Raw genomic sequence first — 27,087 nt, 5'->3', positions numbered from 1 at the left:
GCAAGGGCATCCATTCCCCCAATTCCACCTCCACACATCAGGCTGAGCAATGGCTCATCAGACAAATGGGCAGAACCTTTATTTCCTAACTCACTCCCTGGATCGCTGTCCAAAAGGCAGAGCAGAGGCACTATAGGTGGAAAGCAGCATGGGCCCTTCTTAAGTAATCCAGAATCCAGACCTAACACCTGTTACTCTTTATAGCAAACCCTTATCATATTTCAGGCGGCAGAGGAAGGACAGCAAAGCCACTTCTGTGGATCCAAGTCTTGTTGGAGATGTTGAGCAACTGGAAAGGATTCTGGAAGAAGGCACAGCCATCCCAGAAACTGAGGCTTGGAAAACAGCCTGGCTCAGCATGTCCTCAGGATCGGGTGTCTCGAGCCCTTCTTCGGGGTCGGGGGCCATAGCTGGAACTGGGTGTGGAGCCCAGGCCAGGGGGTGCCCCTGGGGGCTGGTAGCCATACTCATTGGGGTCCAGAGGGTCCCGGCTAAGCAGTACCCACACTGCAGGCACGTGGCGGCGCACTGTGAGGGGGTCTAGGCCTGTGTTGGGTGAGGCTGGGACCCAACTGTCCTCAGTCTGCAGGAAGAGTAGCTTGGTGAGCTGGTGCAGGCCTGGTACCCGACGCTTGACAATCTCAGCGCAGCTGACAGCCTTCCCTGCAGCTCGGCCAGAACCTGAGAACACCACATGCCGGGTGCTGCCGCCTTCCAGCTGACCCAGTGCCAGTCCCAGCAGGTTGCGGATTTTGCTGCCATCTCGGACCCGCATCTCCAAGGTATCAGGAGGTAGCTGAGGCATTGGGGAAGACACTGGGAGCTCCACAGAGCCAGCTTTCCGGTAGTGCTCCATACTGCTTGATCACGTCTGCGACTCTTGCTGCACACTGCAGGGAAGTATCAAATATGAGTGCTAGGCAGTGTGTCCCAGGTCATCCCCCACCCTGACTCTCCAGGACACAGCCCTACTCCTCACCCTAGACTTCCAGGAGACAGGACCATATTACTTCATCCTCAGCATCTCAGGACATGGACCATGTCTGCCTCACTCTAGGATGGACTGTACCCTATACTTCCTGTTCCCTTTTCCTCCGGACAAAGCCATACCGTCCCCATCCCCGCCCCCATTCTGGAGCCCCTGAGATAGCATCAAGCACCCACATCCCAAGCTCCCTAAGCCTGGGACTGGTGTCCTCATTCTGGGATCCTAGGCACAGGGCCCGGCCCCCGCGTCCTTGTCAAGTTCCCTCTCCGCACGCCAGAGCCAAGAGTCCTCACCTAGGGCCCCCCAAGAAGAGAACCGACCTCTCCACTCGGGGCTCCCCTGCACAAGGCGGGACATCCCCGACCCCAAGATTCCCAGGGTCGATCTCTCTCAGCTCAGGTCACTCAAGGAGCAGAGGTTCGACACCGGCGGCTGCTTAGCGTGTTCTTGACGTCAACCGGTGGCCTGGCCGGTCTCAACAGTGTCCTTCGCCGCCAAGCCGCTCCCAGTACCCCGAGGGCCGCAGCCGTTGAGAAACCCGCCTGCCCTCCCTTCTCTCCACCTCCACGTCCAGGCGCCCCCCACCCCACCAGGTCCCAACTCTCACCGCGCCGCAGCGCCCCACACGCCGGGTCCAGAGCTAAGATGGCGCGCGGTCCGGGAGCGCGCCGAAATTGCGGGGCCGCGCACGCCGCTCGGGGGCGGGGCCGGAGGCAACGCGGCCCGCCCGGCCTCTCTGCAGTGGCAACTGAGAACCATTCAGAACACCCAGACTGAGCAGAGCTAGGACGCCCGGGACTGGGTGCAGGCGCAAGGTATCCGCTGCCACGCCCTGGGCAGAGGCACTCCCACAGGTGGGACGGTGAGGAGGAAAGAGCCTTGTGGATAGAAGGGACGGCCTTCAGAGGAGTTCAGAGTCTGAAGCATGGGGAGGATTAACCTTTGGAAGATGGGAAAACTGCAGTTAACGGACACGGCAATAGCAAAGGGAGCAAAAGGTTTAGTTGGAAGTGGCTGCTGCTGCACAGGCAAGACACTTGATTACTGAGTTCTGAATTTCAACCTCATCCTGTGGGAACTGGCGAGCCACGGAGGGGTTTTCAACACGGGCCAGTTGAACCAGGTCGTGTGCACAGCTCACTGTAGCCACAGAGAAGAGGTTGGTGGGGGAAATCGAGCCGCAACCGCTGGTAACCTTTGGCCGCGGGGTCCCGGGGCCGTGTCATGGAGCTTGTTACCGTGGCCAGCGGCTAACCAGACGCTCCGTTATTTTTTAAATGATTTGTTGAATGAATGAAATAGAAATGGCAGTGGAAATGAAGAGAAGTAGACTAGGTTGGGAGATACAGAAGAGGTATTCAGTAGAAAGTTGGCGACTGTTTGGATAGACAGGAAGGAAGGAAGGAAGGAAGGAAGAAACGAAGGAAGGAAGGAAGAGTCTAGGATGATTCTCAGGTTTTAGACCAGTTTTGACAGGCTGAATTTGAGGCTAATGAACCCGCGTAGGTGGGGTGGCAGGCAGGCAGTTGGAAAGGGGTCTGAAGCCAGAGTACTCTTTGAGACCACAAGGGGGCAGCAAACACTTTTTGGAGTTTGGTACAGAGCTCAGTCTCTCCCTGCTGTTTCTCATCACGTTCCCCCATCTCCTTCCCAATTCCCTTTCCCCAGAACCTAAAACTCTCGATATCCAAACCTTCCATCTCTTCTGGGGCTCCCCTTCTCAACTAATAGCACCAAGTAGGTTCCCAGGAAAGAAACTTCAAGGCACCTCTCTGCCTTTATACATACTGCTTCCTTGGCTCTCAAAATCATAGCCTATCACCCACCAGGCCTGCCTCCCCTATTAGCCTCTTTTGGACCAAACGACCCTGTGACCATCTGGTGTGACTGCTTTTTTCCTTGGCTGGCTTCTCCCCTAAATGGGTTCTACCTGCTTCCTTCCCACCATGTATGGGGTCTGGCATTTAGTTGGTGCTTAGACATAGGATAAATAGATGCATAAAAGAATGTGCCACTCATAAGAATCAAATGGGAGCCTCCACTGTGAGAGCTCCACACCTCCTTGAAAGACAGACCAAGATGAGTGTAGTTCCCAGTCCAACCACTAGGCTGGTTGTCAGCTCTGCGCTCCACCACCCCCATGCTAGAACAAAAGCCAGCACACTCCCATTGGTATTTATAGTTTATTGTCACTGAAATGAGGGCACTGACTGGGGGGTGGTGCAAATTGCAAATCCCAGGTAACCCCTGATCTCTGGCCTCAGAGCCCCACCTGAGTGTGAACAGGTGGTTGTAGGTCCAATAAATATAGAAAGCTGCCTCTGCACAGCTACAGAGGCAGCTGGAACAGGGCCTTGGAGCCTGGCCATCCTGGGATGGGGAGCAGTATCATTCCTCCACCGGTTTCACTTGCTTGGCAGCCTCTAGCTGGCAAAGCAACTCATCCCACTGCACAAATTGCTTGGAGAGAAGCATTGTCTGTTCACACACAAGTCAAGGTGAAAAGAACAGGAATTTAAATGAGGGATTGGAGAGACTTCTTGTGAGCCAAAATGGGTGGGGTGGGGGAACAGGGGAATAGACAGGCTGGTTGGGAAGGGCTGAGAGAATTGATGTGGGACAAAAGGATGGGGCTTGGGGACAGAACCCATTAGGGGCCTGGTTGAGCAGAAAGGATACAATCTTGTTGTATTCCTCCAGGAGAGCCTTGGACTCCTCAGTGATCTCCATACACTGGTCCTGCGGGGCCAGGGAGGGGCAAAGAATGGAGTTAGGCAAAAACCCCACCTCCTACTTCCTGCTCACCAGAGACCCCCACTCCCCATACAGCCCAGAAAATGTGATGCTTAACCCCAGAATGAAGGAACAAATTGCCAAGGGAAGAGAAGGATGGGGAGGATTATACGAAGATGGTGTAGTAAAAAAGACCAATAACCATTCCCAACACTCTGCCTCCCCCATGCCCAAAACAAATACTGAGCTGGCAGGAACTATCTGAATCAATTATTTTAGGAAACAGCCAGAGGAAGAAGCTGGTAAATATCTGTGACTTTCACCATCCATGCAGTATCTACTATCTCCCATCCCCCAATCATGTGGCAGGCAGTACTGGGGACTAAAGCCCAGGCTCCTGGTGCAGCTTAATAGTGCCATGAAGGATATAAGGACTAAGTCCTCCAAAGCCTGGGGTGGTGGTGGTGGTGGTGGTGGTGGTTTGATCACTGCTCACTGCTTTGGATCAGCTACTTCAGATTGCTGGGGAACTGGCTTTGAAGACAGCTATTGTTCCATCCTTCCTCAAAGCAAAAGCAGCAGAGGGCTTTTAAAGAGGCAGTATCTTTTTTTTTTCTCTTGTCTTTTTCCATTCCTCATTTGGAAGCAAAAATAGTTTGGAAAAGTCACAAACTGATGGTTCCAGCCCTCAACAACAAAACCAAACAAAAAACCTAGCAATCACAGAGGAGTGGGAGAACTAGATTTCTAGAGTTAAAAAACATAATTCTCAGCATGTCTAGTTCTCAATAAAAATTACAAAGAAAGATGAAAGTATGGCCCATTCACAGGAAAAAAAATTTGTAAGAAACCATAATGAGGAAGCTCATACATTAGAATGACTAGTCACAGACTTTAAATCAACGGTCTTAAACATGTTCAATGAATAAAAGGAATCCATATACAAAGAACTAAAGGAAATTATGAAAATGTCTGACAAAATAAAGAAATGAAAATTATAAAAAGGAAGCAAACAAATTTTGGAGCTACAAAGTACAGTAATGGAAATGAAAAACTCAGTAGACTGATTGAGTAGCAGATTTGAACAGGCAGAAAAAAGATCAGCAAACTTGCAAAGAAGACAACTGAAAGTGTCCAGTGTGAACAGCAGGAAGGAAAAATAATCAAGAAAAATGAACAGAGCGTGAGGTATCTGTGTGATATCAAGTATACCAACGTATACATCCTTAGAGTGTCAGAAGGACAAGGGAGAGAGAAAGGGGCAGAAAAAGTATTTGAACAAATAATCGCCAAAAACTTCCCAAATCTGATAAAAGACATGAATATACACATCAAGGAAGCTCAACAAACTCCAAGCAGGATGAACTTTAAGAGCTCTACACCAAGAAAAATTACAGTGTAATTGTCAAAATCCAAAGACAAAAAGAGAATTTCAAAAGCAGCAAGAGAAAAGCAACTTGTCACATACAAGGGGTCCCCAATAAGATAAACAGTGAATTTCTCAGCAGAAACCATGGAGGGGGTACACAGGTGGTTTGGTGGTAGAATGCTTGCCTTTCATGTGGGAGACCTGAGTTCTATTTCTCGACCATGCACCATCCCCCACAAAAGAACCCATAGAGGCCAGACGACATACTTAAAGTCTTTAAAGAAAAAAACTGTCAACTAAGAACTCTAAATTCGGCAAATTATCCCTCAAAAATGAAGAAGAAATCAAGACATTTACAGATAAACAAAAGCTAAAAGTGTTCATTACCATAAGATCTGCCCTACAAGAATTGTAAAGGAAGTCTTTCAGTCTGAAATAAAAGGACACTAGACAGTAACTCTAAGCCATAAGAAGAAATAAGGAACATTCCTAAGGTAACTGCCTAGGTTAATATAAAATCCTGTATTATTGTACTTTTGGTTTATAAGTGCTTTTATCCTCCTCTATATGATTTAACAGTCAAATGTGTAAAAAAAAATATTTAAAATCTAGGTTGATGGGCACACAGTGTAAAAAGATGTAATCTGCATAACATATAAAGGGGAAGCGATGAATATATATAGGAATAGAGAGTTTATATATGTCTGAGACTAGGTTAGTACTAGTCAAACTAGGTGGTTATTAGTTAAGAAGTTAATGGAAATGACAATTTTACCATTATGAAAATAACTAAATATAGATATAAGGAAAGAAAAGGGGAATCAAAGAAGGCAATACAAAGAAGCAAGTAAATATTTTTAAAAATATTTACTGGATATAAATTTACTGGATATAAATAACCTGATATTTAGAGATAAGAATGAAGCCAATCAGGTTGGGATTAAGTGTTTTTATTTTAGAATCACAAATACTCTTTGAGACCAAAGGAAGAAAGGTTTATTTGGTCTGGAACCCAAATTTTCTGTAGCACATAATCTAACTCAACCTATCTGTATAGCTCATTTGAACAAGTCAAACACAGGGAGCACAGAATAAGAAAGAGGTCCTTTAATCCTGTATAGCTTAATGTAATGCCTGGATACATTCTAGAGTATATTAAACAGATCATCAAAAACTATTGACAAAGTACCTTGAGGAATGTGAGCAAAAATATGCAACTATTAAACTTTACCAGCAGGAAATCCCCTGCTACCGTGTCAAACTATAGGGACACCCAAATCAATAGGCCATGCCCTTGATCTTGAGGCTTACTCTTGTGAAGCTTATGTAGGTAGTGGAAAAGTTTAGCCTACCTGTAGGTATGCCTAAGAGTTACTTGTGGAGGACCTCTTTTGTTGCTCAGATGTGGCCTTACTCTCTCTAAGCCCAACTCTGCAAATGAAATCATTGCCCTCCCCGCTATGTGGGACATGACATCCAAGGGTGAAAGTCTCTCCGTCAATGTGGGAGATGACTCCCAGGGATGAATCTGGCCCTGGCACTGTGGGATCAACAATTCCATCCTGACCAAAAGTGGGAAAAGAAGTGTAACTAATAAAGTATCAGTGGCAGACAGAGTTCAAATAGAGATGAGAGGATACTCTGGATGTTACTCTTACGCAAGCTTCAGTTAGACATTGCTACCTATCATAACCTGCCAAACCCCAACCAGGATCATTCCAGCCAATCCTAAAGAACACCTAGGGCAATATATAAGATTTCAAAAAGGGTTCCATGCACTGGTGTAACTTTCCAGAAACCTACAACCTCCAGATGGGTCCCTGGACCAGAAAAGTCCTGAAACCTACAGGGTCCAGCCTCTCCAGAACATCAGCTAATTCCATCTCCCTACCCCATATTAGTGACAGCCTCTTCCAACATGAAAAAGTTAGAATGGCCAAAGCCCAAACACTCCTAAAGAGAGGGATAGAAAGATCAAAGGTGATGGTGGACTTATACAGAGAAGATAGGATTTAACAAATGAATACGATTGCTGAATCATTAAATTGATATTCTTTTAGTCTCCAGTATCTTAGAGCAGCTAGAAGTAAAAAACTTAAAATTGTGGAACTGTAACCCATGTCAAACTCTGCAATATGTTCTACAACTAATTGTGCTGTGCTTTGAAATTTATTGCTTTTTTGTATGTATGTTATTTTTCACAAAAAAAGAAAGAAAAAAAGTTCATTGTGGTGATAAAAAAATATTTAAGCCTTCTAGCCTCCTATATTCTGGAGCAGCTAGAAGGAAAAATCTGAGAAGATTGTGTGGTAGCCCATGACAAACTCTGGGATCTGTCCTGTAACTACTTGTTGAAGAGTGCTTTGAAAACTACTGCTTTTTTATTTCTTTGTTTTGTGTATATGTTATACTATACAACAAAAAAGTTAAAAAAGAAAAAAAAAAAAGACATTACTGGGATTGCAGGAAGATGGCAGAGTTGGGTGGATTTAATTCACCCCTGCTCCATGGGACAAGATAGGGGATGGAGAAAGAATGACCAGGACTGGAAAGTGATTGAAGAAGGTTTTCAGAGTTTCATGGGGAGGAGGGGAAGCAGGGTCAACACAGGGAGAGCAAGGTGGGTCTGTTTGGCCGAGTCCAGAGTACACACCAGTGCATGGGGAAGTGCAGATCAGAAGGAAACGACCGTCCCTCCACTCTAGCCTTCTGGCTGGGGAAACCTCCCTGAGTGGTGCAGCAGCGCCTCCAGGGAGCCGGAGCCATCCATGCACTATGAAGAGCCACGGGGCACTGGGAGCAGTTGCCCAGCAGGGTGCCCTCAGTGGCGAACCCACGGGGTGCGGTATGTAGCAGATCTGCCAGGAGCTGGGCACTGTGGATTATCAGTTCCACTGTCCTGCTGCCACAGGACAGGACAGCCACCCTGCTGTGTGTACCATCTCCCCAGCCAGGCACTGCAGTCCAGGAAAGGCAGGCCTGAGGAGAGGAGATGCCTCAGGAATGCTATCTGCTGGCAAGAAATAGTAAGTGCAGTCTGGCAAACTCCCTAACTGCCTAGTTTTAAAAATATATATATTCGGGCAGGCAATGGTGGCTCAGTGGCAGAGTCTCGCCTGCCATGCTGGAGACCCAGGTTCGATTCCTGGGGCCTGCATATATATATATATTTATATTTATATTATGGATATACTTATTTATTAGTATTACTTATTTTTGAATTTTACTTCACATTTTTAATTTTTAAATATATTTTTTATATATTTGTATTTTGACAGGTGTTTTATCTCTCATTTTAAATTTTTTTCTTCTCTCTCTTCTGTGGGCACCTGCCCGAGTTCATTTCCAATATCCTTGGAGTGTCTCCATCTGGCTTTGGGACCTACAACTCTTGAAGACTATTTTTCTCTAATCATATATTTATTTATTTATTTATTTATTTATTATTATTATTATTTATTTTTCTTTTTTGGGTGCATGGGCCAGAAATCAAGCCCTGTTTAGCTTTTAATAGACCCTCAAGTAGAACTGTACCCCCTACATGAGATACAGGCCTTGGTTTGGTGGGGAATTACTGACAAACCAAGTGCAAAAAAGGACATTCAATGCAAAACCAAGTAAATATAAAATTTTAGATCAGTGAAGGAAACCAACTTGCAAAATAATCTTAAGATAATTAAATGCCTTGAACATAACAGAAAATCACAAAGCACATGAAGATTCAAACAGAAATGGCCCAGCTAAGTAACCAAATCAAAACTCCAGAGGGGACACAGAATATGGAACAACTACTCAAGGATGTTTATAAAGAAATAAAGGATATCAGGAAGACACTAGATGAGAATGAAGGAGAATTTGAAAGATTAAATGGAAAAATGCCAGCTCTCACAGAGATGAAAGATACAGTAGACCAAATTAGAAATATACTAGAGACACACAATAGCAGATTCAAAGAAGCAGAAAAAAAAATAAGTGAGCTACAGGACAGAACAATTGAACTAGAGTGCACAAATGAACAAATGGCAAGAAAGATGGAAAAAATGGAACTGGATCCTAGGGAAATGAGAAACAACAAGAGGCACACAAATATAAAAATCATTGGTGTGCCAGAAGGAGAAGAGAATAATAAAGGGCTGGGAAGGTTCGTTGAAGATAAAATCAGGGAAAAGTTCTCAGCCCTTATAAGACATAAATATGCAAATCAAAGAAGCCAAACAAACCCCAAATAGAATAAATCCAAATAGGCCTACTCCAAGACACATACTAACCAAACTACCAAATGTTTGTTTGTTTCAGAAACAGTTCTAAAAGCAGTATGAGAAAAGAGATCTACTACATACAAGGGAGAACACAAAGGACTGAGTTCAGACTACTCAATAGGCACCGTGGAGTCAAGAAGGCAGTGGTATGATATATTTAAGATCCTGAACAAGAAAGACTTTCAGCCAAGAATTTTTAATCCATCCAAACTATCCTTCAAAATTGAGGGAGAGATGAACATATTCAAAGACAAAGACTGAGAGAACTAGTCAACAAGATACCTGTCCTACAAGAAATATTAAAGGGAGTCCTGACAGCTGAAAAATTAAAAGACAGGAGAGGGAGGTCTGGAGGAGGTCACAAAATTGAAGAATACCTGTAATGGTAACTTAGAGGATAAAAAGACAGAGAAAGAAAAGAATACATAAAAAGATTTGACAAAATTAAAGGATAAGATGATAGATTCAAGAACTGCTTTTACAGTAATAACTTTGAATGTCAATGGACTAAACTCACCAATTAAAATATATAATCCATCTATATGCTGTTTATAAGAAATGCATCTTAGACCCAAGGACACAAATAGATTGAAAGTTAAAGAATGGAAAAAGATGTTCTCTGCAAGCTATAACCAAAAGAAAGCAGAGTAGCTATAGTAATATCAGATAAAATAGACTTCAAATGTAAAGATATCACTGCATATTAATAAAAGGGACAATTCACCAAGAAGAAATAACACTCATAAATGTTCATGCTCCCAATCAAGGAGCTCCAAAATACATAAGGAAAACAATGGCAAAACTGAAGGGATCTACAGACATTTCAACAATAATAGTGAGAGACTTCAACACACCAACCTCAACTATAGACAGAACAACCAGACAGAGGATCAAGAAGGAAACAGGGAACTTAAACAATGTGATAAACAAATTAGACTTAATATATGTATATATAGATCATTATACCCCCAAACACCAGGATATACATTCTTCATTAGTGCACATGGGACGTTCTCCAGGATAGATCTTATGCTGGGACACAATATGAGTCTTTATAAATTTAATAAGATTTAAATTACTCAAAGCACTTTCTTTCTCTGATCACAATGGAATGAAGCTAGAAATTAATAATCACAAAGAACCAGAGCTTTTACAAATATATGGAGATTAAACTTTTAAATAAAATCAGTAGGTCAAAGAAAAAATTGCTAGAGAAATCAGTAAATACCTAGAGACAAATGATTATGAGAATTCAACATATCGAAATTTATGGGATGTGGCAAAGGTAGTGCTGAAAGGGAAACGTATTGCCCTAAATGCCTATATTAAAAAACAACAATGAGCAAAAATTGAGGACTTAACTGCTCACCCATAGAATTTAAAGAAAGAACAGCAAACTAACTCCAAAGCAAATAAAAGAAGAACAATTACAAAGATTAAAATAGAAATAAATGAACGGGAGAACAGTAAAATAAACAAAAAGTCAACAAAACCAAAAGTTGGTTCTTTGAGAAAATCAATAAAATTGATGGACCTCGAACTAGACTAACAAAGAAAAAAAGAGAGAGGATGCAAATAAACAAAATCAGGAATGAGAGGGGAGTCATTACCATGGATCCTGAAGAAATTTAAAAATCATAAGAGAATACTATGAACAACTATATACAAACTAGACAACTTAGATGAAATGGACAAATTCCTAGAAACACAGGAATTACTTACACTGACTGGAGAGAAATAGATCTCAACAAACCAATTACAAGTAAAGAGATTCAATAAGTCATCAAAAATCTTCCCACAAAGAAAAGCCCAGGACCAGACACCTTCACATGGAAATGTTATCAAACATTCCAAAAAGAACTATTGTGAATCCTGCTCACTCTTTCAAAAAAGTAAAGAAAAAGGAATGCTACCTAACTCTTTTAATGAAGCTAAGGTCACTCTAATACCCAAACCAGATAAAGATGCTATAAGAAAGGAAAACTACAAACCAATCTCCCTAATGAACATAGATACAAAAATTCTAAACAATACTAGCAAATCAAATTCAACAACACATTAAGAGAATTATACTTCACGACCAAGTGGGGTTTATACCAGGAATGCAAGGGTGGTATCAACACAACAAAATCAATCAATGTAATATAACATATTAACAAATCAAAAGGAAAAAATCACACGATCAGCATCAACTGATGCTGAAAAAGCATTCAACAAAATCCAGCATCCTTTCCTGATAAAAACACTTCAAAAGGTAGGAATCAAAGTAAACTACTTTAATATAATAAAGGGCATATATGGAATACCCATAGCCAGCATCATACTTAACTGTATGAGATTAAAAGCATTCCCCCTAAGATCAGGAAGGAGACAAGGATGCCCACTGTCACCACCATTATTCAACATTGTACTAGAAGTTCCAGCTGGAGCAATTAGACAGGAGAAAGAAATTAAAGGCATCCAAATAGGAAAGGAAGAAGTAAAATTTTCATTATTTGCAGATGATATGATCCTATACTTAGAAAACCCTTAGAAACCTATGACAAACCAACTACAGCTAATAAAATCAGCAAAGTGGCAGGATATAAGATTAATGTACAAAAATCAGTAATGTTTCCATACACAAGCAATGACCTATCTGAGGAGAAAAGTAAGGAAAAAATCCCATTCAAAATAGTGACCAAAAGAATTAGGTATCTAGGAATAACCTAACCAGGAATGTCAAGGACTTGTACACAGAAGACTACAAAACATTGCAAAAATAAATTTAAAAATTATATAAATAGATGGGAAAACATTCCATGCTCATGGATAAGAAGGTTGAATGCCATCAAGATGTCAATTCTACCCAAATTGATTTACAGATTCAACACAATACCAATCAAAATCCCAACAACCTGCTTTGAAGACTTGGAAAAGCTAGTTATCAAATTTATTTGGAAAGGAGAGACCCAAATAGCTAAAGATATTCTAAAAAAGAAGAGCAAAGTGTGAGGAATGACACTTCCTGACTTTAAAGCTTACTAAAAGCCACGGTGGTCAAAATAGCATAGTACTGGCATAAAGATAGAATTATCGACCAATGGAATTGACTTGAGAGTGCAGAGATAGACCACCAAATCTATGGACAACTGATTTTCAATAAGGCCCCCAAATCCACTTAACTGTGACAGAATAGTCTTTTCAATAAATGGGTATAGGAGAATTGGGTATCAATAGCCAAAAGAATGGAGGACCCCACTTTATATCCTACAAAAAATTAATTCAAAATGGATTAAAGACCTAAATATAAGAGCTTATACCATAACATTTCTAGAATAAAATGCAGGGAAACATCTTTAACATCTAGTAATAGAAAATAGCTTCTTAAACTTTACACCTAAGGCACAAGCAGCAAAAGAAAAAAATAGATAAAGAGGAATTCCTTAAGATCAAAAGTTTCTGTGTCTCAAAAGACTTTATAAAAAAGGTGAAGAGGCAGCCAACTCAATGGGAGAAAATACTTGGAGACCACATATCAGATAAAGGTTTGAAATCCTGTGTACACAAAGAAATTATAAAGCTCAACAACAAAAGAACAAACAACCCAAATACGAAATGGGCAGAAGATATGAATAGACAGTGTTCTGAAGAGCAAATACATAAGGCTAAAAAAAGTACATGAAGAGATAGATGCTCATTTTCATTAACTATAAAGGAAATACAAATCAAGATGACAAGGAGATATCACTTTACACCTAAAGAATGGCTGCTATTAAACAAAAAACTACAAATGTTGGAGAGGATGTGTAGAAATTTGGAACACTTATTCATTGTTGATGGGAATGTATAATGGTGCCACTGCCATGGAAAACAGTCTGGCAATTCCCCAGAAAACGAAATATTGAGTTGCCCTATGACCCGGCAACACCAATATTCGGTGTACACTCAGAAGAACTGAAAGCAGTGACATGAACAGACATTTGCACACCAATGTTCTAGCAGCACTATTCACAATTGCCAAAAGATGGAAACAATTCAAGTGCCCAACAACAGATGAGTGGATAAACAAATGTGGTATATACAGATAATGGAATATTATGCAGCAGTAAGATGAAATGAGATCCCAAAGCATATTGACAACAAGGATGAATGTTGAGGACACAATGCTGACTGAAATAAGTCAGACACAAAAGGACAGATGCTGTATGATTTAGCTATTATGACTCTGGTAAAGGTAATCTCAGAGGTTACACTGTAGCATATAGCAGGCCTAGAGGTATACAAAAGCTAGAGATGGGGAGAAAGGCTATCCAATGAGGTTGAACTAAATGCAAGTGAATGGACAGAAGTGATAATTAATTAGTGGGGTTATAAGTAACATTGCCATATTGAAGATGAATATGATTAAAAGGTGATATATAGTACCATGCATCCCACTGATTAGATCTTCAAATATAAATAAATTCTTGCATGAACTATTTCAATATTGATATTGGACAAAGAATCAATAGTAGAAGGGTATGGGGGAAAACTAAAAATGTATGCTATGATTAACAGTTAACAGGAAAACATCAACCGTAGCACAGTACTACCAGGGACAACTAATGGGGTGGGGGGACAAGTAATAAGAGGCAGATTTCATTTGATGCTGTGTTTGTCAGTTCTTTGTCACTATGGATCAATAAAAATTGTCTAAAATTGAGAGTGCTGATTAATGTACAATCAAGTGAGGATATTACAAGACATGGTTTGCATGCAAGGACCCAAGGTGGAGGGAGCCAAAGGGTACAATGACTGAGAAGCAGAAAGACGAACAGTGATACATTTATATGATGGAATATGGTGTGGCTACAAAAAGGAAGGATGTCAAGAGGCATGCAACAAACTGAATAAACCTTGGGAACAATGTGTTGAGAAAAATAAACCAGAAACAAAAGAACAAATTTGCAAAGGTCTTGTTCAGAAAATATTTATAAGAAAATTGGAGCCTAGATTGCAAACCCTTATAGAAGCCACACTTAGTCTGAAGTTGTAAACATATTTCTAGATTCTGAGACACTGAGCTATATGTGAATCAGCTGGTATTTCCCTAGAACTTTGAGTAAACCTGAGAGTCCTAAGACCCAGAAATGGAGTGCAGCAGCCCTGAAAGGTAGCACAGTTATATACAATATCAGTTAAAGTAACTAAAAAAGAGATCAGGCATCAATTAGAGATAAAAACGAAGCCAACCTGGCTGGGACTAAGGTAAATCAGAATACAGGGTAAAAGATGACAGCGTATATACTCTAGACTTTCACTCACTGTATGATAACAAAGAAGAGAAGTTTATTATGTCTAGAACCTAAACTTCTATTATAAATAATCTAAATCAACCTGTCTGGATAGCTCATTTAAATAAGCAAAACTACTGGAGTAAAGAATGGGAACAAGGCCTTATAATTCTGTATAGCTTAATGTAGTACCAGGAAACATCTCAGACTACCATGGGCTTATAATTAAAAAGTATTTGTAGAGTCCCTTGAGGGTTGGAAGGGGGTTAAAATAAAAAAGGAACTATTTATTAAACTTTTCCATTTGGGAAACCCTGGATACCCAATCAACCATTGGGGATTCCCAAGAAAATGGGCCAAGTCCTTGATTTTGAGGCTTGCCCTTATAAAACTTATTCCTGTAGTGGAGAAGCTAAGACTACCCATAACGAGGCCTAAGAGTTGCTTCTAGGAAACCTATTTGTTGCTCAGATGTGGCATCTCTCTCTCTAAGACTAACTCTGCAAGAAGATCATTACCCTCCCCCCTTACATGGGACATGACATGACATTCAGGGGTGAAAATCTCCCTAACAGCATGGAGCATGACTTCTGGGGGTCATTAACACTTCCTGGCCAAAAGGGGGAAAAGAAGTGTAATAAAATAACACATCATAAATCAGAATACAGGGGTATGCTGGTTTGAAAGGATGTGTGTCCCCTAGAAAAGCCATGTTTTAATCCTAATCCCATTTTGTAAAGGCAGCTGTTTCTTCCAATCCTTATTCAGCATTGTATGTTTGAAACTGTAATTAGATTGTCTCCCTGGAGATGTGATGCAATCAAGATTGGTTGTTAAACTGGATTAGGTGACGACAAGTCTCCACCCATTCGGGTGGGTCTTGATTAGTTTCTGAAGCCTATAAAAGAGGAAACATTTTGGAGATAAGAGATTCGGAGAGATCAGAGAATGCTGCAGCACTATGAACACTATGAAGCAGAGAGTCCATCAGCCAGTAACCTTTGGAGATGAAGAAGGAAAATGCCTCCTGGGGAGCTTCATCAAACAGGAAGCCAGGAGAAGAAGCTAGCAGATGATGCCGAGTTCGCCATGTGCCCTTCCAGATGAGACAGAAACCCTGAACTTCATCAGCCTTCTTGAACCAAGGTATCTTTCCCTGGATGCCCTGGATTGGACATTTCTATAGACTTGTAATTGGGACATTTTCTCGACCTTAGAACTGTAAACTAGAAACTTATTAAATTTCCCTTTTTAAAAGCCATTCTGTTTTCCGTATTTTGCATTCCGGCAGCTAGCAAACTAGAACAAGGGGTAAGGAGGACATTGTCTGTATTTTAGAACTTCACCCACCCAATGAGAACAAAGGAAGAGAGGTTTATTTTGTCTAAAACCTAAATTTTCTGTAGTATATAATCTCACTCAACCTGCCTGGATAGATCATTTAAACAACCCAAACACATGAAGCCCAGAATAGGAATGCGGGCTTGTAATTCTGTATAACAATGTAATGCCCAGATACATCCCAGATGTATGTGAACAGATAATTCAAAAGTATTGGCAAGGTCCCTTATAGAATGGGAGAAAAAATATGGAACTATTAAGCTTTACCACTAGGGAAATCCCTGATATTGTTTCAAACATTAGGGATGCCCAGTCAACAGGCCAAGCCCTTGATCTTAATGCTTGCTCTTGTGAAGCTTATTTATGTAGCAGATAAGCTAAGCCTACCTATAGTTATACCTAAGAGTTACTTCCAGATGATCTCTTTTGTTGTTCAGATGTGGCCTTTTTCTCTCTAAACCCAACTCTACAAGTAAAATCATTACCATCTCCCCTACGTAGAACTGATATCCAGAGGTGAAAGTGTCCCTGGGAACACAGGATATAAACACCAGGTATGAACTTGGCCCTTGCACCATGGGATCAACAATGCCTGCCTCACCAAATGGGGGGAAAGAATTGAAACAAAATAAGTTAGTGGCTGAGAGTTCACATAGAGTCGAGAGACTATTTTGGAGGCTACTCTTATGCAAGCTTCAGCTAGATATTGCTAATTGCCATGGTTGCCAACGCCCAATGAAAACCATTCCTGCAAATCCTAAAGAACACCTAGGGCTCTATATGAGATTTTACAAAAGTCCCATGCACTATGATTATTTTCCAGAAACCTACAACCTCCAAATGGGTTCCTAGACCAGAAAAGTCCTGAAACCCAAAGAGGCCAGCCTCTCCAAATCATCAACTAGTTCCATCCCCCTATTATCATTGACAGCCATTTACAACATGAAAAAGTTAGAATGGGCACAGACCAAATACCCCTTAAGATTGGGAGAAAGATCAAAGGCGAAGGAGGAGTTTTAACAGAGGAAATATGATTTAACAAATGAGTATGACTACTGAATCACTATAACTTACAGAAATAAAAAGAACTATAAGAAGTTACTGTGAACAATCATATGCCAATAAATTAGAAAACCTAGATAAAATGGAAAAATTCCTAGAAAAATACAAATTACCTAATCTGATTTAAGAAGAAATAGAAAATCTCAACAGACCTATTACAAGTAAAGAGATTGAATCAGTAATCAACAATCTCCGAAGGACAAGCTCGGGATCTGAATGATTCACTGCTGAATTTTATCAAACATTTAAAGATTTAACACCAATCCCTTTCAGTCTTCAAAAAACTGAAGAGGAAACACTTCCTAGCTCATTCTATGAAGCCAACATAATACCACAAGTAAAGAAAATTATAGACCAAATCCCTTATGAATACAGATGCAAACATCCTCAACAAAATACTGGCAGACCAAATCTAACAATATATTAAAAGGATCATGCACCATGACCAAGTGGGATTTATTCCAGGAATGTAAGGATGGTTCAATATTTTAAAAATTAATGTAATATACCACATTAATAGAATTAAAGGGGGAAAAAACCACATGATCATCTCAGTTGACTCAAAAAAAAAAAAGTTACAAAATCCAACATGTTTTCACAATAAAAACACTCAGAAAATTAGGACTAGAAGGGAACTTTCTCAATATGATAAAGGGCACTTATGAAAAACCCACAACAAATTTACTCAATTGTAAAAGACTAAAAGCTTTCCCCCTAAGATCAGGAATAAGACAAAGATGTACTCTATCACCACTATTATTCAACATTTTACTGAAAGTTTGAGTCAGAGCACATACACAAGAAAAAGAATAAAAGGTACCCAAATCAGAAAGGAAGAAGTAAAATTATCCCTATTTGCAGATGACTCAAATATAGATAATCCCAAAGAACCCACAAAAATCTACTACAAGTAATAAATGAATTCAGCAACATTGCAGAGTACGAGGTAAACATGCAGTAATCACGTGGGGATCTATATACCAGTAGTGAACAATCTGAAAAGGGACTCGAAATAACTCCAGTTACAATAGCATCCAAAAGAATAAAATACCTAGGAATAAATTTAATATGGAACTGAAGGACTTGTACACTGAAAACTATAAAATATTTCAGAAATAAATTAAAGAAGACCTAAATAACTGGAAAGACATCCCATGTTTATGGGTTGGAAGACATAAAATGTTAAGCGTTAAGATGTTAATACTAATGGGTACACAGGTGGTCTGGTGGAAGAATGCTCGCCTGCCATGTGGGAGACTGGTTCAATTCCTGGCCCATGCACCAAAAAAATAAAAAAATTAAAAAAATAATAATAATAATGAAAAGGAAAAAAAAGATATCAATACTGTCTAAAGTGAGCTACGAATTCAATGCAATCCCTATAAAAATTTCAGCATCCTCTTTTTGCAGAAATGGAAAAGCCAATCTTCTAATTCAGAAGGAATTGCAAGGGGCCCTGGATAGCTAAAACAATCTTGAAGAAGAACAACAAATTTGGAGGATTCACAATTCCCAACTTCAAAACTTACTACACAGCTAAAGTAATTAAAACAGTGTGGTACTGGCATCAGTATAGACAAATAAACAACGAAATAAAATTGAGAGTCCACTCAGCATCAAGGGATTGAGAAAACCTTCTCGAATGAAAGGGGGAAGAGAGAAATGGGACAAAATAAAGTGTCAATGGCTGAGAGATTCCAAACAGAGTTGAGAGGTTACCTTGGAGGGTATTCTTACGCATTAAATAGATATTACCTTTTTAGTTAAGGCATAACAGAGAGGCTGGAGGGAACTACCTGAAAATGTAGAGCTATGTTCCAGTAGTATTGTTTCTTGAAGATGACTGTATAATGATATAGCTTTCGCAATGTGACTGTGTGATTGTGAAAATTTTGTGTCTGATACTTCTTTTATCTACTTTATGGACAGATAAGTAAAACATATGGATTAAAAATAAATAAATACTAGGGGGAACAAATGTTAAAATAAATTTGGTAGATTGAAATGCTATGATCAATGAAAGGGAGGGGTAAGGAGTATGCTACATAGGAATTTTTTTCTGTTTTCTTTTTATTTCTTTTTCTGAACTTATGCAAATGTTCTAAGAAATGATCATGATGATGAATATACAACTATGTGATAAAAAAAGAATGCTCATATTGTATGTTGATTGGTTAATTAATAAAAATTATTTTAAAAATTGAGAGTCCAGAGATAAATCTACACATCTATGAACAGTTGCTTTTCTACAAGAGTGCCAAATTTATTCAATGGGAAAATCATATTCTTCAACCTATGGGGCTAGGACAACTGGTAATTCACAGGCAAAAGAATGAATGTGGACCCCTACAAAAAAATTAATTAAAAATGCATCAATGATCCAAATATAAAACAAGATACTATAAAATTCTTATAAGAAAACATAAGGAGATGTCTTCAGGATCTTTCTAGTACGCAGTGTTTTTTTTATATTTTACACCTAAAGCACAATCATCAAATGAAAAAATAGACAAAATGGACTCCAGAAAATTTTTTAAAAGTTTGTATATCAAAGGACATTATCAAAAAAGACAACAGTACAGAATGGGCAAAAATGTTTGGAAACCATATGTGCTAGTTTGAATCTGTTGTGTACCCCAGAAAAGCCAAGTTCTTTAATTCTCATTCAATATTGCTGGGAGGGATCTTTTTATTATTTTCATGGAGATGTGACCCACCCAATTGTGGGTGGTAACCTTTGATTAGATGGTTTCCATGGAGATGCATCTCTACCCATTCAAGGTGGGACTGCTTACTGGAGTCTTTTAAGAGGGAACCCTTTTGGAAAAAGCTCTACAGCCATGAGAACTGACAGAGCCAACAGAACAAACAGAGCCCCAGGGAATCTGCTGAAAAAGCCTGGAAAGAAAGCTAACAGATATCGCCCTGTGCCTTTCCACCTGAGAGAGAAACCCTGAACATCATTGGTCTTCTTGAACCAAGGTATCTTTTCCTGAATGCCTTAATTTGGATATTTTCATGCATTAGAACTGTAAACTTGCAACTTAATAAATTCCCCTTTTTAAAAGCAGTTCCATTTCTAGTATATTACATTCTAGCAGCTTTCAACTAACACATCATATATCTGAAAAGGGTTTAATATCCAGAATTTATAAAGAACTGCTACAACTCAACAAGAAAAAGACAAAGAACTCAAATTAAAAACGGGTCTAGGATTTGAAGAGACATTTTTTCAAAGAAGATATTTCAATAGCCAATAGGTATATGAAAAGATATTCAACATCATTAGCCATTAAAGAAATACAAATTAAAACTATAAGATGCCACTTCACACTCAGATGGCTATTACTTGAAAATCTGAAAGGAAAAAGAACTGTTGACAAGGTTGCAGAGAAATAGGAACCCTCATACATTGTTGCTGGGAATGGAAAATGGTGCACGCAGTTGCTGTGGAAAATGGTTTGGTGGTTCCTTAGAAAGTTAATCAGAAGAGTGGTTACCAGGGTGAGAGGAGGATGGAATAGGGAGTTATTACTAAATGAATATGGGTTTTGGTTTAGGATGATGAAAATAGTCTGGAAACAGAGAGTGGTAAAATTTACACAGTATTGCCAAGGTATTGAACATCAAAGAATTGTCTACTTAAAATGTTTAAATGATTTTCATGTTATGTATATTTTACCACAATTAAAAATTTTTATACTGTAAAAATAAATAAAATAATATAGTCTACAAAATTTAAATTTCCGATAGTTTAAGTTTCTGTAGTAGAGACAGAAAGAAACAATAGAAAAACATTGTTATTTTTTCACACACATATTATTTGTTTAATTAGTCCTACCATTAATTAGTGCTCACTGCCACTGTTAACTATTCTTATTGTTGATTTGTTTAAATAATAACATTTATGTAATAGAACAGTAAACAGAATAATATAATTTTAAATAAACTCCTCTTTTTTATTAAAAAACCTGCCTAGGGGGCACTTTCAGGTCTCAGGCTAGACGCTCTAACAGTAGCATGGCTGGTGCCATTTTTAATCAAAAGGCTGATGGAAGAGGGAGTGGGCCTCATCTGTTAGGAAACATTCTCCCTAGTATATGTCTCCTCCCTGTCCCCTATTTTGGACTCTTTGAACTTTACACTAGGACCTGGGAATACTGAAAAAAGAGCTCCTCTACCTGTTCAAGGAGACACCATCCCCAGGAATTCTTGGATACCTCCCAAATCAACCTTCTGGTGTTTCAAAACAGGCCTATACTGAGAAGCAGAGGACCTGGATGTAGCCCGAGGCAAGTCCCTTCCCTTTCTCAGGTCAATGGAAAATAAAGATAAACCCTTAAGTTTGTTGCAGGGGTGGGGACTAGGGTCCCTCACCACATCACCTTCCCTTCTGGTCCTCTTTCCTCCCATACCTGCTGCTGGATGTGGATCTGAGCCAAGCGCTGCAGGCGGGCGGCATGCTCAGGGACAGCTGTAAAACACAACACACACTGCCCAATGCTGCTTGTGCCCTCCCCCGGGACTGCTCAATAGTCTATTAGGTCTTCGGCAGGATTAGAGTATTGAGTGGGGAAGCTAAACAAAACGCCAGGCCTCATCGACCACTGCAGCTGGAGAGGGACTGGTGGCCGGGGTGGGGGGGGGGGGAGGGCTCCTTTTTCATCTAGTCTTACTCTAGGACCATAGGGGAGGGGAGTATACAGGCCCCTAGGAGAAGACAAAACCCTGGGGTCCCCCGATTTGCCTCCTACCTCCACCCAGGCGCTGTAAGCAGAGTCAGATGGAGAGAGCTTTGCTTGTCATGGAATTTGCTCTTAGCCCAGGGGGTCAGCTCTGCCTAGTTTACGGAGCAGAGAACCAGCAGGTGGGCTGAGAATGAGTGCCAGGTCCCTAAGATGGCCACCTGGAATCCAACACCCAGAGCCTTAGCCACCATGCTGGGTCTTTAGCTTAATGCTGTCAGATGTTCAGCAGGGAGCTGATCAGGGGTAGGGAGGGGCAGGTGGGAAAAATGCGTCCAGAGACAGACAAGATAGATATCTGGATTCAATTAAAGCCACTGTCTGTCTGTCAAAGCTTAGGCCCAGGACTGCTCTGAGCAGTGCAGCAGAAGGAATTCACACACATTCATACTCCCACAGTGAAACTGAGCTCTGCAACACTCTAAAGGATGGATGCTAAGGGTTGGGATAGATGGCAGAAGAAATCCTTAGAGTTGGGGACAGCTAGAGCTTACAGTAGTGACCTTGGGCACAAATTCCTCGAGATCCTGACTTAGGCCCTTTACCCTGGTAACTGTAACCCCAGATAGAGGTGATAGTTACTCCAAGGTTGAGGGTGAAGACAAGGGGCAGACCAAGCCTGAGCTCAGGGAATCCAGGACACGGGGAAGTCCTGCCTATTCATCCCTATCCCCAAGCAGGGTAGTGGAGTTGCAGCCCCAGATAGGTACCTTTGATGGCAGTGCTGTCCAGCATGGGCACCAAGGCCTCCACCTGCTCCAGGAGCGCAACCTGGGAGAGGATAAACTGCTCCTCTGAATCATAAGCAGAAAAGAAAGTAACAGTGAGGCAGACCTGAGCACTGCTATTCCCAAGAAAGGGGCTGAGGACCTGGCTGGGTCCTGGAGCTTTGGGCAGGTATTCTGTACACCTTCCTCTTTCCAATGCATACTCCGCCATCCCCCCAGCACCTTTCCTGGATACCTATGTTCTGACCTGTTTGGGTCCAGGGGACCTCTCAGTTTCTCCAAAGTCCACCTTTCCCCATGTTTCAACTCCAGAGCCTCTTTCTCTAGCCTCCTATCAACAAACCCTCAATGAGCCTCTCCTAGACCTTGGATAACAAAGTGCTTCAGACTTGGGACCCTACACCCAAGGGGCTCTCAGGAAGGTCTGAAAAAGGAGACATGTGGCAGACTATACTAGGTAGGTTCTGCTCAGAGGCACAGACAATTACAAGCTTCAGGAGACCTGGTACAGTAATGGGAAAGTCGAGTGAGGAAAGCAGAATCTGGGCTGGGCCCTGTTCAGAGGATTTCAATGGTTGCAAAGAGTGGGGAGAACATTCAAGAAGAGGGACTGTTATGTGTAAATGCTTGGAGGCAGGAGTGCTTGTCAATTAGTAAAGGAAAAATAATTCAATTGAATTCCTGAACACAGGAAACAGAGCTAAATGGAGGGTAAACTCGGAAGACTATGGAAACCCTTGAATGACAGGCTAAGGAATTAGCACATTATCCTGTAGGATAGAGAGTCCCTGAGGTTCCATATAGGGAAACTGACATGTTGAAAGTGTTTGGGAAAGATGACACTAGCATCACATAACAGAAGAGAAAGAACAGGGTCAAGAAGATGACTTAGGAGACTGTGAAACTCTTCAGGTGTGAGGGATGAACCCTGGGGCAGTGGCCATGAGGAAGTAGAGAAAAGCTGGACAAAAGAGTCAGGGCAAGGGAAAATCTCCTGAAGTTGGTGCGTGAGCCACAGGAACTGATTAGGAACCTTTTGGTAGCAATTCCAGCCTGTAAGCAGGAGACGCTCATCCTCATCCAGTCCCTAGTGCTGTACTGCCTTCACCTCAGTTTCCCTCCTGGGAGTCTGATCTCCCAGCTAGATTACAAGCTCAGGTCTCCTTGAGCTCTGCCAGTACCCACAAAGGCAGGGACTTTCTGGTTCACTATCATCTACATCACACCTAGGATATAGCCTGACTCACAGCAGAAGATCATCAAACTTCTTTTGAATGAATGAATGTACATAGTAGGTACCCAGCAAACCTTAGCTTGTGGAGTGATTGACTGACTAATTAGCAGACATTGCCAAGGCAACAATTCCTCCTTAGAACTCTGAAATCCTGATGCCTTCTCAAATGAAAGAAAGATGCTGAAACTCCTACTAATATTTCTCCTCTTCCAGATGCAATGCCCTCTGCCCCTACCCTGTCCTAAAAGCTCCTCTCTCCAGCAAGCAAAAGTAAAGAAGGTTTTGAAGGAAAATCCTAGGGTCAGAACATTAATAGAGCATTGGAGTAGCTCTCAAAGTGGCTGAAACCATTGCTTACAGCTGGCCCATAGGTAAATCCAGTCCCTACTGGAGGACCTACAGGAGGACCTACAGGACCACCTTGGGCTTTGGCCCAGAGCCAAGCCAGAATTAAAGAGAGCAGCTTCCAGAGCTGTATCTGCGAGAAGACTGGATGGGGAAGGCCATCTCTGTACCCAACCTCTCCAATAACCCACATTCCCAGATACACATGCACACACTGTCCAGCACTACCTGCTAAGATGAACTGCAGCTTAGAGGCATCAGGTATGGCAATGCGGTCAATATATTCAGGATCCAAATATTTGATCAGGTCTTCAACTAGAAAAGTAGCAAGACAGAAAATGGAACCAATAGGGATGGGGAGTAGGACTCTCCATCTTATGAAGGATGTTACGGGAGTGGTCAACCTTGGGGAAAGTGAGGAGCTGACACTTACACTTTCCAGGCCCCCAATCCTTACTTCCCTGTCTGTCCACTCTCATCACCAACTGGTCAACTTTAAGTGTTAGAGCTGAGAACATAATTGCTTCCATTACCCTGGGGCCCTCAGCTCTCCCACTCACCTATCCTCATCAAGGGTTCAGGGTCAGTGCCAGCACTTTCCAGTTACTAAGCAGGGATTGCTAGCTCTAACATAACCAAAAAGATTCAGCTGACCCAAGGCTGGGGCTCTCAGTGCCTGATTTCTTTTCTGCCTTTTAACATTACCTGGCAAAATCCCACACCTTTCTTCCCTTCTCCACCAAGAGGAGCCGTGAGGCAGAGCTCAGGTCTAATAACTTAGGACACTGTCATGGGCTTGGAGGTTATCCATGAGAGAAAAAGAAAACACACACCACCTTACCACCCCAACAGGAAGATGTCTTCACCTTCTTGCTATCTCTGAAGGGCTACTCCAGTGACCTACTGGGCTGAAGGGCCAGAACCCAATCCCAGGAATGATGAGGGCAGGTAGGCACCCCAGAGAACACTTACTCTTTTTGTACAGAATCTTCACCCTCTCCCTCTTGCTGGCAATGTTCCCCAGAGCCACTTGTACTTTGACCAGGCCATCAGCCACCTAGAAGGGGAGTAGAAGTCAATTCTCAGACACCACCTGGATCAAACCTTGGCAGAGGTAAAGAACTTTTCCTTATTTTCCTAGACTTCTCAAGATCTGTGTCCCAAAAATGTAGGTTGTCCTTCTCTTCTTTTAAAGGAGAAGCAACCCTACCTTCAGGGAACCCTTAATGTGAAGCAGGGAGATAATCATGTACTCTTTGGAGTGTTTAAAGTCTAATTTGGGAGGTAATGAACTATTTGAGTATATGGAGCACCAGCATATACTATATATTTCCTGGTTCCTGAGTCCTGGATTTAGGCATGAGAAATGCAAACATCCACATCCATGCCTCCATTACCTCATGACTGGATGACTCTATTGGTCTCCAGATTGGTTGGCTTACCTCTAGCCCTATCGATTTTAGTGGGGCAGATGTAAGACTGTCGAATGACCTCTAAAAGATCCCAAAGACAGTACAATCTCTGTATTAGGAAATACAGAAGAGAATCAAGTTACAGGAGAGGAATACAGGGGTAAGAGAATGTGGATTAAGTATGAGATGCCTGCAGGATATCCAAGTGGAAATATCCGGTTGGCAACTGGACATACAAATTTGGTTCTGGAAACAGAAATTTGGACTGGAGATATACATTTGTGAGATGATAACATGTAAGTGGTAGTTGAAACTATGGGAGTGAATAAGCCAACCTAGTGTTTAAGGGTAGACGGTGAGAAATGCCAGTATGCAAGAGTCAAAAATATGGGGAGACAAAACTGAGGAGCAACTAGAGAGGTAAGAGGAAAACCACCAAGGTTGGTATCATAGATGCCAAAGAAAGAATGTATTGAAAAGTCAGTTCTCAAATGGCAAATCTGCTAGTGACACCTAATTCCACAAGAAGCATATAGAAGGATGGCATTACTTCTGATGCACAGATTATGCCTGACAGTCCAGCAAGAAACCTCATTAAAAGGTCTTCTCATAGTAGAAAGGAAATGGAAGGACACCAGCATCTCACAGTTGTCACTAACTCAGAACCGGTTCAAATCTGAACACCAGTATCCAATCTCCTCCCCTCCTAATCCTGGACCTCTCAGACTCACCTGTCATCCCTTAGAGCCTTCCTTACCCACCTCTGTTCTACCTCCTTTGAGGTCCCAACGCTCTCTGAACAATTCATTCAACAATGAATTACGCAGGGCTCCATGACGGCCCTTCCTTGGAGGACTTCATTTTTTATTGAACCTCTCATTAGTCAGCTTCTCGAGTGCGTCATGTCTCCCCAACTTGCCCTCGACGACAAGGGCAGAATCTTAGTTACTGTACGCACTGAACCCATCTCAAGCGGATCTAAATACCAGCAGAGCGCCCCAAGGGAATGGACACTGAGTGTCAGATCTACTCAGGGAGTTCCCGGACGTTTGTTACTTCAAAGGTCGGGAGTGGAGCGTCGCATCCATCCTGGGGGCGGGGTCAATGGGCCGCTTTTGCTCTGGCCCGGAAAGGGACAGCCGGATCCCAAACCGCTCACCTTTCGCGAGCCGCGCGCCACACCGCGCCCGTACACCCAGCGCTCGAGTTCCTCCACACGGTCTTGTAGCCGCTGCACGTCTGTCACAGCCGCCATAACTATCGCCCGTCCCGGCACAACCAGAGGGCGGGATAGCTGTCAAAGTAGGAAGGCCGGCCAATCAGAAGCACGGGTGCCCTTCCATACAGGAAGTGACGCAAAGACTCTCTCTTCAGTGTCGGAAGTGACCCGCGGGATTTGTAAAAGGTGTCAAACGCTGCCTGGTTACTAGTCAACGGCTACAGGTACCGGCTGTACCCTGGCTCTTAGCGCCTGGCTGACAAGACAACCTTTGCCTTTCTTTTCCTAATTCCGGGGTATCAAAGAGGTTTCCCCACTCCTGATATTGATCATATACACACACCCACTATTCCCAGATATATTCATTCCCATAGGTCTGTAGAGGCCCCGTGTGTAG

General features: G+C 41.8%; 2 protein-coding genes across 4 annotated transcripts; both read right to left on the bottom strand.

The window, feature by feature from the left end:
* Positions 1–54: 54 nt before the first annotated feature.
* Positions 55–1,668, bottom strand: RPP25L (ribonuclease P/MRP subunit p25 like). 3 transcript variants are annotated; one of them, XM_077147872.1, is made up of 2 exons: positions 1,596–1,668; positions 55–890 (listed from the first exon to the last, which is right to left on the bottom strand). In XM_077147872.1, exon 2 carries the CDS (start codon positions 854–856, stop codon positions 365–367), a length of 492 nt encoding a protein of 163 aa, XP_077003987.1. In that variant the 5' UTR covers positions 857–890; positions 1,596–1,668; the 3' UTR covers positions 55–364. The 3 variants fall into 3 exon arrangements, with proteins under 3 accessions (XP_077003987.1, XP_077003988.1, XP_077003990.1); XM_077147873.1 differs by lacking the exon at positions 1,596–1,668 and adding an exon at positions 1,282–1,581; XM_077147875.1 differs by lacking the exon at positions 1,596–1,668 and adding an exon at positions 1,309–1,581.
* A 1,489-nt stretch (positions 1,669–3,157) lies between these two features.
* On the bottom strand, positions 3,158–26,801 carry DCTN3 (dynactin subunit 3). The gene is made up of 7 exons (XM_077147865.1): positions 26,631–26,801; positions 25,032–25,116; positions 24,288–24,374; positions 22,463–22,546; positions 21,423–21,481; positions 3,668–3,727; positions 3,158–3,466 (listed from the first exon to the last, which is right to left on the bottom strand). The coding sequence occupies exons 1-7, from the start codon at positions 26,724–26,726 to the stop codon at positions 3,377–3,379; spliced, it is 561 nt and encodes a 186-aa protein (XP_077003980.1). The 5' UTR covers positions 26,727–26,801; the 3' UTR covers positions 3,158–3,376.
* Between the last annotated feature and the right edge of the window lie 286 nt (positions 26,802–27,087).

Source organism: Tamandua tetradactyla, chromosome 2 (assembly GCF_023851605.1).
Source record: "Tamandua tetradactyla isolate mTamTet1 chromosome 2, mTamTet1.pri, whole genome shotgun sequence".
NCBI classification, from domain to species: domain Eukaryota; kingdom Metazoa; phylum Chordata; class Mammalia; order Pilosa; family Myrmecophagidae; genus Tamandua; species Tamandua tetradactyla.
The sequence above is the reverse complement of the archived record's forward strand: the minus strand, read 5'-3'. Positions and strand labels throughout refer to the sequence as shown.